This window comes from Scyliorhinus torazame, chromosome 1 (genome assembly GCF_047496885.1).
Source record: "Scyliorhinus torazame isolate Kashiwa2021f chromosome 1, sScyTor2.1, whole genome shotgun sequence".
Classification (NCBI taxonomy): Eukaryota; Metazoa; Chordata; class Chondrichthyes; order Carcharhiniformes; family Scyliorhinidae; genus Scyliorhinus; species Scyliorhinus torazame.
Window position 1 is genome coordinate 100480433 of NC_092707.1, and position 12259 is coordinate 100492691.

Here is a 12259-nt window from a genome sequence, read left to right on the forward strand (position 1 = left end):
TTAATACACCTGTGTATTATGGAGTGTGGGCACCTCCATACCTTTTGTCTTTGTGGCTACAAAGAAATGTAAGCAAGACCGGGATTCTCCGCAATCGGCACGATGTACGCTGGCGGGAAAGGCCTTTGGTGCCCCGCCAGCGGCCGCTCACGGCATCCCCGCGCATGCGCAGTGGAGGGGGTCTCTTCCGCCTCCGCCATAGTGGAGACCATGGCGAAGGCGGAAGGAAAAGAGTGCCCCCACGGCACAGGCCCGCCCGCGGATCGGTGGGCCCCGATCGCGGGCCAGGCCACCGTGGGGGCACCCCCAGGATCCCGGAGCCCGCCCGCGCCGCCTTGTCCCGCCGGTAAGGTAGGTGGTTTGATTCTCACCGGCGGGACAGACATTCCAGCAGCGGGGCTTCGGCCTATCGCGGGCTGGCGAATCGCCGGGGGGGGGGGCCCGCCAACCGGCGCAGCGCGATTCCCACCCCCGCCGAATATCCGATGCCGGCGAATTCGGCAACCGGCGGGGGCGGGATCCACACCAGCCCCCGGCGATTCTCCGACCCGGCGGGGTGTCGGAGAGTCCCGCCCAATACCCTGGGCACGATTCTCCCATGCCGCGCCGTTTCGGAGAATCGCCTTGCACGCCACTTTTTCCCGCGGCGCCGGTCCGATGCCGTTCCGCCACTCTGTAAACCGGTGAGAACGGCGTCATCGAGGTCGGCGCCGCGCATGCCGGAGAATCGCCCAAGCAGGTAATACATGCGATTCTCCCTGCCCCCCCGCTATTCAGCGGCCTGGATGGGTCGACGTTCCAAAGGCGTGACCCCAGGTCACGCCGTCGCCGTTCACCCCTACTAAATACATTTGTCAGCCAGTTGTGCTGGCTGACGATGTGGATGAGGGTGGTGAGTGAGTGGGCTCACCCCAGGAAGCAGGAAGCTGCGTCCATGGCCGGTGATGGTGAGTGGGGGGGGGAGGGGTTTCTGATGTGTGTGCCGCGATTCCCCATGGGGGGGAGGTTTGTGGGGGGGTGGGTGGGGGGGTGTGAGGACAGGGCAAAGGAGGATGGGGTGTGGGAAGGAGTAGGGGGAAGGAGGGTGGGGGAAGGAGTAGAGGAAAGGAGGAGGGGGTGGGGGAAATGAGAAGGGGGAAGGGGAGGGGGTGGGGAAGGAGTAGAGGGAAGGGGGAGGGGTTGGGGGAATTAGAAAGGGAAGAGGGAGGGGTTGGGGGAATGAGAAGGGGGAAGTGGGAGGGGTTGGGGGATGAGAAGGGGGAACTGGGAGGGGTTGGGGGAAGGAGTAGAGGGAAGGGGGAGTGGTTGGGGGAATGAGAAGGGGGAAGTGGGAGGGGTTGGGGGAAGGAGTAGAGGGAAGGGGAGGGATTGGGGGAATGAGAAGGGGGAAGGGGGAGTGGTTGGGGGGAAGGAGTAGAGGGAAGGGGAGGGATTGGGGGAATGAGAAGGGGAAGAGAGAGGGGTTGGGGAATGAGAAGGGGGAAAGGGGAGTGGTTGGGGGAAGGAGTAGAGGGAAGAGGGAGTGGTGGGGAAAGGAGTAGAGGGAAGAGGGAGGGGCTGGGGGAATGAGAAGGGGGAAGGGGGAGTGGTTTGGGAAAGGAGTAGAGGGAAGAGGGAGGGGTTGGGGGAATGAGAAGGGGGAAGGGGAGCGGTTGGGGGGAATGAGAAGGGGGAAGGGGAGGGGTTGGGGGAAGGTGTAGAGGGAAGAGGGAGTGGTTTGGGAAAGGAGTAGAGGGAAGAGGGAGGGGTTGGGGGAATGAGAAGGGGGAAGGGGAGGGGTTGGGGGGAATGAGAAGGGGGAAGCGGGAGGGGTTGGGGGAAGGTGTAGAGGGAAGAGGGAGTGGTTGGGGAAAGGAGTAGAGGGAAGGGGGAGGGAGTGGGGGAATGAGAAGGGGGTGGGGTGGGGGAGAGGGTGGGGGAAGGAGAAGGGGGAAGGGGAGGGGTTGGGGGAATGAGTAGGGGGAAGAGGGAGGGGGTGGGGAAGGAGTAGAGGGAAGGGGAGGGGGTGGGGCAAATGATGCAACCATTCTGTCGGGGTAGGGGGGGCCTCCAAGGGTACCCGCGAGACCGATACCCCAGCTGGAGTGCCATGGCAGGAAGGTGGCGAAGATACGCTTCCAAGTTGAGGTCATGGTGATGGGCTGAGGCTGCTGGCGCTGCAATGAGGAGGGACGGGGTGAACTGGGCGGGAGACGGATACTGTGGGCAGGTGTAAGGGTGCTTGCGTGAATGAACCGTAACCAGGCAGCCGGGGCACTCATGTATCCAATGGGCCCTGGCTGCCTACGTCCGACGCGCCCTTCTTACAAATGTCGTTGTCGTTCCGGTTGCGACTATGCCTTGGTAGGTCGCACGGCGGTCGGCAGCTCCCACCGATAACGGACTTTTAGGCCCTTTTACGGGGCTCCAGCTGCACTTTGACGGCGATTCCCGGTGTGGGAAGGAAACAGTGAGGGTCCCCCAGCGCTGTATGGAGTGGACTAGGAGTGGGGCGGTTAAAAACGCGGCTTTGGAGAAGAGAGGAGAACGGGCGCGAAAAAACAAGATGGCGGCTGGCGGGGATCAGGCAGCGTGGGCCCAGTGGTCATGGGGGCAGCAGGAGATTTTGAGAAGCTGCTTGGCGGAGTTAAAGACGGAGATGTTGGCCCCTATGAAGGCGTCGATTGAAAGGTTGGTGGAGACCCAGAAGATGCAGGGACGGTGATCAAGGAGGTGCAGCAGAAGGCCTCTGATAATGAGGACGAGATTCTGGGCCTGGCGGTCAGAGTGGAAGCGCACGAGGCGCTGCACAAAAAATGGCAGGAGAAGCTGGAGGACTTGGAGAATAGGTCGAGGAGGCAGAACCTGCAGATCCTGGGTCTCCCTGAAGGCACGGAGGGGTTGGTTGCTGGGGCATATGTGACCACGATGCTGGGAACGCTGCTGGGCGCGGGGGCTTTCCCGCGGCCCCTGGAGCTGGATGGGGCGCACAGAGTCCTGGCAAGGAGGCCTAGGGCAAACGAGCCGCCGAGAGCTATGGTGGTAAGGTTCCACCGCTTCACCGACAAGGAGTGTGTCCTGCGATGGGCGAAGAAGGAGCGGCGCAGCAGCTGGAAGAACACCGAGATCCGTATCTATCAGGACTGGAGTGCAGAGCTGGCCAAGAAGCGTGCGGGATTCAACCGGGCCAAGGCGGTCCTCCACAGAAAGGGGGTGAAGTTCAGGCTGTTACAACCGGCGAGGCTGTGGGTTACATATCAGGACCAGCACCGCTATTTCGACACGCCGGACGAGGTGTGGACCTTTATCAAGAATGAGAAGCTGGACTCGAGCTAATGGACTGTAGTGTGTTGTGAAGGTTGCTGGTGGGGTGGTGGGGGCTGGCGGGGGCGGGGGCTGCTGTTATGTTGGGGTTTTCCCCGTGTTCTCTTGTGTTTTTGTTGCCCCCTTTGACCAGGGCCCTCGAGGCTTTGGGTGAGGTCGCAGTTGGGAAGAGCTGCGTCACAGGTGGTGGGGTTGGCCCAGACAGGGAGAGCGGTTTATCTGCTCAATGGTAGGGGCAGTACCCGGAGCTAGGGGGTTTGAGAGTATTATGCCTTGGTTTTTTTCTTCTTTCCCGTAGGGGGGGACTCTCTTGACCTCACTTAGGTGGTGGGGGCTGGAGACCCGTAAGGGGAGCCGACAGTGGGATTGGAAATGGAGGCGGCCGGGGTCAGCATGAGTCAGCTGACTTGCGGGAGTGCAATGGGTAGGGGGTAGGGGGGTTAAGCAGATGCTTGACTGGGGTGGGAGGTGTTGAGGGGGGAGGGGGGCTGGGATGCTGCTTTGCTGACTGAAGGAGAATCGATTTTAAAGGGGAGTGTCGGGACGGGAAGCCTCCGGCTGGGGGGCTGGAGTGTGCGGGAGGCGCGGGCACGTGGCTGGCCTAAAAAAGGAGATGGCTAGTCGGCAGGGTGGGGGGGGGGGGGATTAGCCCCCCGACCAGGCTGATCACGTGGAATGTGAGAGGCCTGAATGGGCCGGTCAAGAGGGCCCGTGTGTTTTCGCACTTAAAGGGGCTAAAGGCAGACGTAGCCATGCTACAAGAAACGCATCTGAAGATTGCGGCTCAAACCAGGCTGAGGAAGGGATGGGTGGGCATGTTTTCCACTCAAGGCTGGATGCGAAAAACAGGGGGGTCGCAATTTTGGTGAGCAAGTGGGTGGCATTTGAGGCGGCGGGTATTGTGGCGGATAAAGGGGGTAAATATATTATGGTGAGTGGCAAGTTGCAGGGGGCCCGGGTGGTGCTAGTGAATGTGTATGCTCCGAACTGGGACGATGCAGGGTTCATGAAGCGGATGTTGAGTAGGATTCCGGATTTGGAGTCAAGCAGTTTGGTAATGGGGGGGCGCTTCAACACGGTCCTGGACCCGGCACGGGACTGGTCTAGGTCGAGATCGGGTAAGAGGCCGGCAGCGGCCAAGGTCCTGAGGGGGTTCATGGACCAGATGGGGGTGTGGACCCGTGGAGATTTGCCAGGCCAAGGGCGAAGGAGTTTTCTTTCTTCTCCCATGTGCACAAGGCGTACTCGCGGATTGATATTTTCGTGGTAAGTAGGGCGCTAATCCCGAGAATGGAGGGGTTGGAGTATTTGGCCATTGCGATCTCGGACCATGCCCCGCACTGGGTGGAGCTGGGGCTGGGGGAGGAGAGAGGCCAACGCCCTCTGTGGAGACTGGACGTGGGCCTACTGCCGGACGAGGAGGTCTATGGGTGGATTCGGCGGTGTATCCAAAGCTATGTGGAGACCAATGATACTGGGGAGGTTTCAGTAAGTGTGGTCTGGGAGGCGCTGAAGGCAGGGAGGGAGCTAATTTCAGTCAGGGATCACAGGGAGAAGAGGGACAGGATGGAGAGGGAGAGGTTGGTGGGGGAGATACTTAGGGTGGACAGGGGGTATGTGGAATCCCCCGAGGAGGGGTTGTTAAAGGAGCGCCGGAGTGTTTTATATATCCCGTAGAGTTTTATATGAAATTCTCAGAGCTGTTGGGTCCGTTATTGTTGAGAACTTTTAACGAGGCTAAGGAAAAGGGAACCCTTCCCCCGACGATGTCGCAGGCTCTGATCTCGCTTATCCTTAATTGAGAATTATCCGATATTGAGGATCTGGGGTCAGTGGAGACGGCACAGGGGGGAGGCAAGGGCTTCAGTCTGGAAGCCGATACGGAACAATCACAGGTTCGTTCCAGGTAGAATAGATGGTAAACTAGCACAGAGCGGGTATCAAAAGGATGGGGGACTTGTTTATTGATGGGACATTTGCTAGTCTGAGGCGCTGGAGGAGAAATTTGGGTTGCCCCCCACGGAATACCTTTAGGTACATGCAGGTTTGGGCGTTTGTGAACAAGCAGGTGGGGGAATTTCCATTGTTACCTGCCCGGAGGATACAGGACAGGGTGGTCTCGGGCGTGTGGGTGGGGGATGGCAAGGTATCGGACATATACCAGGAGCTGCAGGAGGCGGAGGAGGCCTCGGTGGAAGAGCTGAAGGGCAAGTGGGAGGAGGAGCTGGGTGAGGAGCTAGATGAGGGCCTGTGGGCTGACGCCCTGGGCAGGGTCAATTCCTCCTCATCTTGCGCCAGGCTCAGCCTGATTCAGTTTCAGGTAGTGCAGCGGGCGCATATGACAGTGGCGAGTATGAGCAAGTTCTTTGGGGTAGAGGACAGGTGTGTGAGGTGTTCAGGGACCCCAGCAAACCATGTCCATATGTTTTGGGCATGCCCAGCACTTACAGAATTTTGGAAAGGCTTTGCAAAGGCTATGTCCAAGGTCTTGGACACTTGGGTAAAACCGAGCTGGGAGATAGCGATATTTGGGGTATCGGACGATCTGGGAGTGCAGGAGTCGAAAGAGGCCTGAGTTCTGGCCTTTGCCTCCTTGGTTGCCCAGAGGCGGCTCTTGTTAATGTGGAGGGGCGCGAAGCCCCCAAGCGTAGAGTATTGGGTCAGTGACATGGCGGGGTTTCTCAGGTTGGAGAAGATAAAGTTTGCCTTGCGAGGGTCCTTGCAGGGGTTCTCCAGGCGGTGGCAACCGTTCCTTGACTTTCTCGCGGAACGTGAAGTGGAGGTCAGCAGCAGCAGCAACCCGAGGGGGGGGGTGGATAGATTTTATTTGTAAAGGGCAGATACCCCACATTGTTTTGCTAATTTGTTAAGTTGTTTTCTTAATTATTACTATGCTTTATGTTGTTTTCTTTTTGTAGTGGTTTGTAAAAATTATTGAAAAATTTTGAATAAAATCAAATTTTAAAAAAAAATAAACGTTGTTGTCTCTCCCTCCCAAACCCCCCCCCCCCCCTTCTAGTTTGTGATGTTTGCACAACAGCCATCAATGTTTGCCGCCGTGGCGGCAGCGGCCGCCCTGCAGATAGCCATTCAGCGCGGCTGACCCAGACGGCTCAGTGAAGCTGCTGCAGAGGCGGATGCAGCAGAGGGACTGGCTGCAGAGGGCCGCAAGGCACTCCTGCTGCAGGCCCACACACCCAACAGGTCCAAGAGGAGGCGGAGGGTGACAATGACCTCCACCTCGTTGGGCAGGAAGAGGTCGACGAATCAGATCCTGATGGGGCACCAGGGGAGGAGCACGAGCAGGTGGTCAGGCCAAGGCGGCGGAGGCGCCCCAGGCGGCCTCGTGTGTACCGGGACTGCATTTTGTTCCAGGACCTTATGGACGCGGCATGCAGGAGGAGACTCAGATTTAGCCGTGAGACGGTGGCACATATATGCCACCTAATGGCGCACCTGGCACCACATGGAACGGGGGGAAGGACATGTCATACCTGTGAGAGTCAAGGTCACGATTGCCCTCAATGTTTTTGCAACGGGGTCCTTCCAGGCACCAAGCGGGAACCTCTCTGGAATCTCTCAGACATCGGGCCGTTACCGACGGCCTCTATGCCTTCGCGGAAAGAGACATTGGTTTCCCGGAGGACCATGCACACCAGGCTGCCAGGGCAGCGGAATTCGCCTCAGTGGCCGGGATCCCGATGGTCCAGGGCATCGTTGATGGGGTGCACATCAACATCCGTCCACCCTCGGAGAACAGGGACGTTTTCCTGAACAGGAAGGGGAACTATTCTATGAATGTCCAGGTGGTCTGCGACCATCGATTGAGAATAATGCACGTGTGCGCCCAATACCCGGGCAGCGTGCATGACGCCTTCATACTGGCGCAGTCATTCATACCCGCTATTTTCAAGGGACGCCCACCCCGGATGAGGGGCTGGTTGCTGGGTGACAGGGCTTACCCGTTGCGGCCGTGGCTAATGACGCCTATACGGAGGCCACAGACTAACGCGGAGACCCGCTACAATGAGGCCCATGCTGCAACCAGGGGTGTTGTGGAGAGGTGCTTCGGCCTCCTCAAAATGAGATTCCGGTGCCTGACTGCTCAGGAGGCGCTCTGCAGTACCACCCCGACAGCTTCGGAAGAATTTTTGTGGCCTGCTGCGTTTTGCACAACATTGCCCAACAGAGGGGCGATGTCATGGAGGAGGATGCACCAGGTGAGCCCGATGAGGGCGACGCCTCTGAACTTGAGGATGAAGAGGAGGAGGGGTAGGATGGGAGGGCGGCGGGGCACAGACACCACCGAGGTGCGGGATATGGTGGGAGGCCGCACGTCGACACCGGCTGGGACAGCGAGCACGCGAGGCATTGATCGCCACACGTTTCACACACTAGGGGGAGGGCATCGTTGTGCAGGGCACTTGCACCGTCGATCGCGCACCATCGCACAACCCTATCACCCACAGCACCACTCGCACAGCACCCTACACCTGCGGCACATCGTGAATTTTGTTACACATTTACTTCTGTCAGCGGGTGTGATCAGTGCCATGTTGGATGATGACAACCCGCTCTGCGATGAGCTGTGAGCTTCAGATCGCTACAGAATGTCTGACTCATGGCCATATCTGAACCCTCCACCTCGGTGTTCCCTTTATGCATCACGGACACGCCATCACATGTCCATGTGGGGCAGCTGGCGTCGGTGTGCTGAGGATGACAGCGTGCTTGGGATTGGGGGGGGGGGGCACACCCGGCCTCACCGTTGTAATGAACTTCGAACCCCATCGTCACCCAGTCCCCCTCACGACCCCCTCAGGCACCGGACATAGGACAGGCGCATCTAGGTTTGGTGTAACAACTTTAATAGTGACATTCAAAGACAAGTGCCCTAGCCCGTATAACTAATCAGTGCCCTGCACCCGTGCCAACTTACTACGTGCCTAACTTTTTGGCCTCACAGGCCCTACCACCACGTCTAGGTGTTTCCCCAGAAGGTACAGCAGGAGTGGAGGCGGACACCTGAGGGGGTGGAGTGTGAGGGGATGGACTGTGAGGGGGTGGAGTGTGAGGGGGTGGAGTGTGAGGAGGTGGGGGTAATAATGGGCTGAGGGACTGTATGCAGACAGGGGATTCTCACTTGGTGCTGTGCCTCCAACCTGGCACGGCTCTACCTCCCGGCTGGCGGCTCCCCCAGCGAGGTCCAGAGCCCTCTGCTCGTAGACGGTAAGGGGGTGGAGCTCAGGTGATCCCCCTCCGGTTCTTGAACGCACCCTGTGGTTGTGAGCAGTCTTGCCCTGGGGGGGAGGGGGGGGGGGGGTTGCCCGGGGGACGTCTCGGGGGAAGCCTCGGGGTACTTACCCTCGCAGCCCTCATGGGTTTGTGCAGATATTTCCTGCACTGGTCTCCCGAGCGGAGGATGTGCCCCACCGCGCTGACCGCCATCCCGACCTCTCGCCATCCCCGCCTCACGGTGCTGCACGTGGCTGCCGGTGGCCACGTCTGGGGAAAATGATGGCCCTGCACTCCTCCACTGCGTCTGGCAGTGTCTCTAGGTGGCTGTCCCAGAAGCGGGGAGCGGCACGGCGGGGCTCAGCCATCTCCAGACTTCGGGGCCTGTGTGCCGATCACGCGCTTCATAATGACACGGCGCGGCGCCATCCTGCCGTCGTGCGATGACGCCGCTGTTCTGGCGCCACGCCCACCGTGTTTCTCATGGTGCCGCTGCTGGCCCCTTTTCTGCCCCTGAATCGGTCGCGGCGGGGGCCGTTTCGCGCCGTCGCCCCTGTGTCCCATTCAATAAAATGATTGGAAGAATTCTTCACTTTGGAGAATAATGTTTCATAGCTGCAGTAAGTTCATAATTTACGCTCTGTAACCAGACTTGTCCTCTCGGGAACTTGTCAAATGCGCTCTGGTAGGATCATGGAATCACAGAATCCCTACAGTGGATCCCTACATTCGGCCCATCATGTCTGCACCGGCCCATGGAAAAAGACCTTACTTAAGCCCACGCCTCCACCCTATCCCCATAACCCAGTAACGCCACCTAACCTTTTTGAACATTAAGGAGTACTTTATCATGGCCAATCCACCTAACCTGCACATCTTTGGAGCATGGGAAGAAACCGGAGCATCTGGAGGAAGCCCACGCAGACACGAGGAGAAAGTACAACTCCACACAGACAGTCCATGCGAGACCGGAATTGAACCCGGGTCACTTGAGCTGTGATGCAGTAGTGCTAACCACTGTGCCACCCTCTTTATTGGGCCCAGCTGGCAATTTAGAAATGCCGATGCTGGTCTGAGTTCAGGAAGTTGCGGCCTGGGAAAAGTGCTCCCAAGTACCATGCTTCACATTGCCCTTGGTGCCATGTCTCAATTTGGGTCAGGTCATTGTGCTGGCTGGTTGTAATATGTACATTCCTGGTACAGACTGGCTCTGACCAAGGTGGTAGGGAGGGTGAGATACGATAATACAGTCCAAAGATATGCAGGTTAGGTGGATTGGCCATGCTAAATTGCCCCTTAGTGTTCAAAAGGTTAGATGGGGTTACTGGGTTACAGGGATAAGCTGGAGGTGTGAGCTTAAGTGGGATGCTCTTTCCAAGGGCCGGTACAGACTTAATGGGCCGAATGGTCTCCTTCTGCACCGTACATTCTATGATTCCAAGATACAAGTGGAAGGGAAGTCACATGATCTGACAGAATATGGTCAGATGTCACATGATCAAACCCCTAGGCATGCCCCCAACCAGAGTTTCTAAATTTAGATTACCCAATTATTTTTTTTCCAATTGAGCTAAATTGCGTGGCCAATCCACCTAACCTGCACATCTTTGGGTTGTGGGAGTGAGACCCACGCAGACACGGGGAGAATGTGCAAACTCCACACGGACAGTGACCTGGGGCCGGGATCGAACCTGGGTCCTCACTGCTGTAGGCAGCAGTGCTAACCACTGCACCACCATGCCACCCTTGCCCCAGCCAGAGTTGGCAATCTCACCCATCAGATGCCGCAGCAGCTTGTCTTGATGGGGTGGGCGGGGTGAAAGAGACGATATTCTCCAAATGTGACACATTACCCCCCCCCCCCACCCCCATCTCCCACTCACAGACACAAAGGAACATTCCACACCAGCAAAAAAGAAGCATTTAAATATTTCCTTAGTGCAGTTTTGTTACATCTTTCTTCCAGGCGGACATGTTTTCAGGAGCCATATTTATCCGGGAGGCACTGGGGTTGAACCTCTACGTTGCGGTGGTGATATTGCTTTCCATCACCGGCCTCTACACCGTGACAGGTAAGAACAACACACCCGAGTCGAGCAGGAACCCAACTCTCCAACCGTTTGGCCTGTTCATTATTGGCAAAGATGATGAAAGGCGGTTTGAACCCCCCACCCAGACAGCGGGGTGATCCTGGCGGATGTGATCCTGGTGTAACCAACTCATTGTAAATATTGTGCACTTTGAGGAGGTGCAGAGTGGGAGGGAGATGCATAGATACATTCTTACTTTAGGTAAGCAGTGCCTTGGTATGTGATTGGAGAAAGCGTTTGCCTGATGTTCCAAGGAGACAATGATTGTCACAGCTCTCCTAACTGTATTCCTAACTAATTCAGTCACCGCTCCACTGACCTTGGAGGGATGCGGCGCAGATTTATGAGTATTTTTTTATTTGTTCATTGATGTGAGCGTCACTGGTTGGGCCCGCATTTGTCGCCCATCCCTAATCAGCCTTGAGAAGGTGGTGGGGAGCTGCCTTCTTGAACTGCTGCAGTCCCTGTGGTACCGGCTGGCTCTGACCGAGGCGTGTTTTTGAAAAATCACCACTATCCTTAGAAGTCCCCCTATACCAAAAAGGGCCGACATTCTAAATGGTGATAAGGGATTCTCACTCCCCGACTCCGATGCAAGCTTCAGTGGGTGCTATTCAGGTCAAACTATATTTTCAAGTTATCCCCCGGTATAACCCATACCTTCACCGAAGATTTCATCTACTTACCACTTAGTAGCATCGATCCTGGGTCCCGCATTGCTAAGTAAGTAAAGTAGACTTTGGAATAACCACTATTTCAGGTTAAAACTTTAAAGTTATTTTATTATTATATTTCTTTTTCTCTTTTTAAAAGATGCAATCACTGTCTTTACAGAAAAGCTTCTGGATCCTTCTGGTTGGTTGAAGGGACCTTCAGGCCCAACTTGACAATCAATCTTCTTTAAAGTCTGGTCTTCTTTAGATGTAGCAGCTATTTTAGCTTGGCTGCTCTGCCCTGTCCATTTCCCATGGCCGAGCTGATTGTAATCTGAGTCTAGCTGCTTGTTCCTTCTCTGCTTCTCTCTCTCTCCCTCTGAGCTCTGGTTCCGGATCTGAATCTGAATCTGATAGTTCCTGCCCTGGTCTCGAGGTTTATATTTGCTTTCTAACAATTACGTTTTTTGATGTTATTGTAAAGCAACTCTTATTTTCTTTGATTGTAAAAAGGAACTTTGATCTAAATAGTCTAATCCAACTAAGTATACATTTTGACATGACTTCATCTCATAGATCTGGGGCGACATTCTCCGACCCCCCGCCAGGTCGGAGAATCGCCGGGGGCTGGCGTGAATCCCGCCCCCGCCAGTTGCCAAAGTCTCCGGCACCGGAGATTCGGTGGGGGCAGGAATCGCGCCGCGCCGGTTAGCGGGCCCCCCCGCTCGATTCTCCGGCCCGGATGGGCCGAAGTCCCGCCGATAAATTGCCTGTCCCACCGGCATAAATTGAACCACCTACCTTACCGGCGGGACAAGGCGGCGTGGGCGGGGTCCTGGGGGGGGGGGGGCGCGGGGCGATCTGGCCCCGGGAGGTGCCCCCATGGTGGCCTGGCCCGCGGTCGGGGCCCACCGATCCGCGGGCGGGCCTGTGCCGTGGGGGCACTCTTTCCCTTCCGCCTCCGCCACGGTCTCCACC

The 12259-nt window shown here is 57.1% G+C and overlaps 1 protein-coding gene across 1 annotated transcript in view; it reads left to right on the forward strand.

Annotated features, from left to right (window-relative positions):
- slc5a1 (solute carrier family 5 member 1) overlaps nt 1-12259 on the forward strand; it is a 228870-nt gene that overhangs the window by 98606 nt on the left and 118005 nt on the right. The window contains exon 6 of the mRNA XM_072498635.1: nt 10505-10610. Coding sequence (XP_072354736.1) covers nt 10505-10610 — 106 coding nt within the window. The remainder of the gene's footprint in view (nt 1-10504; nt 10611-12259) is intronic.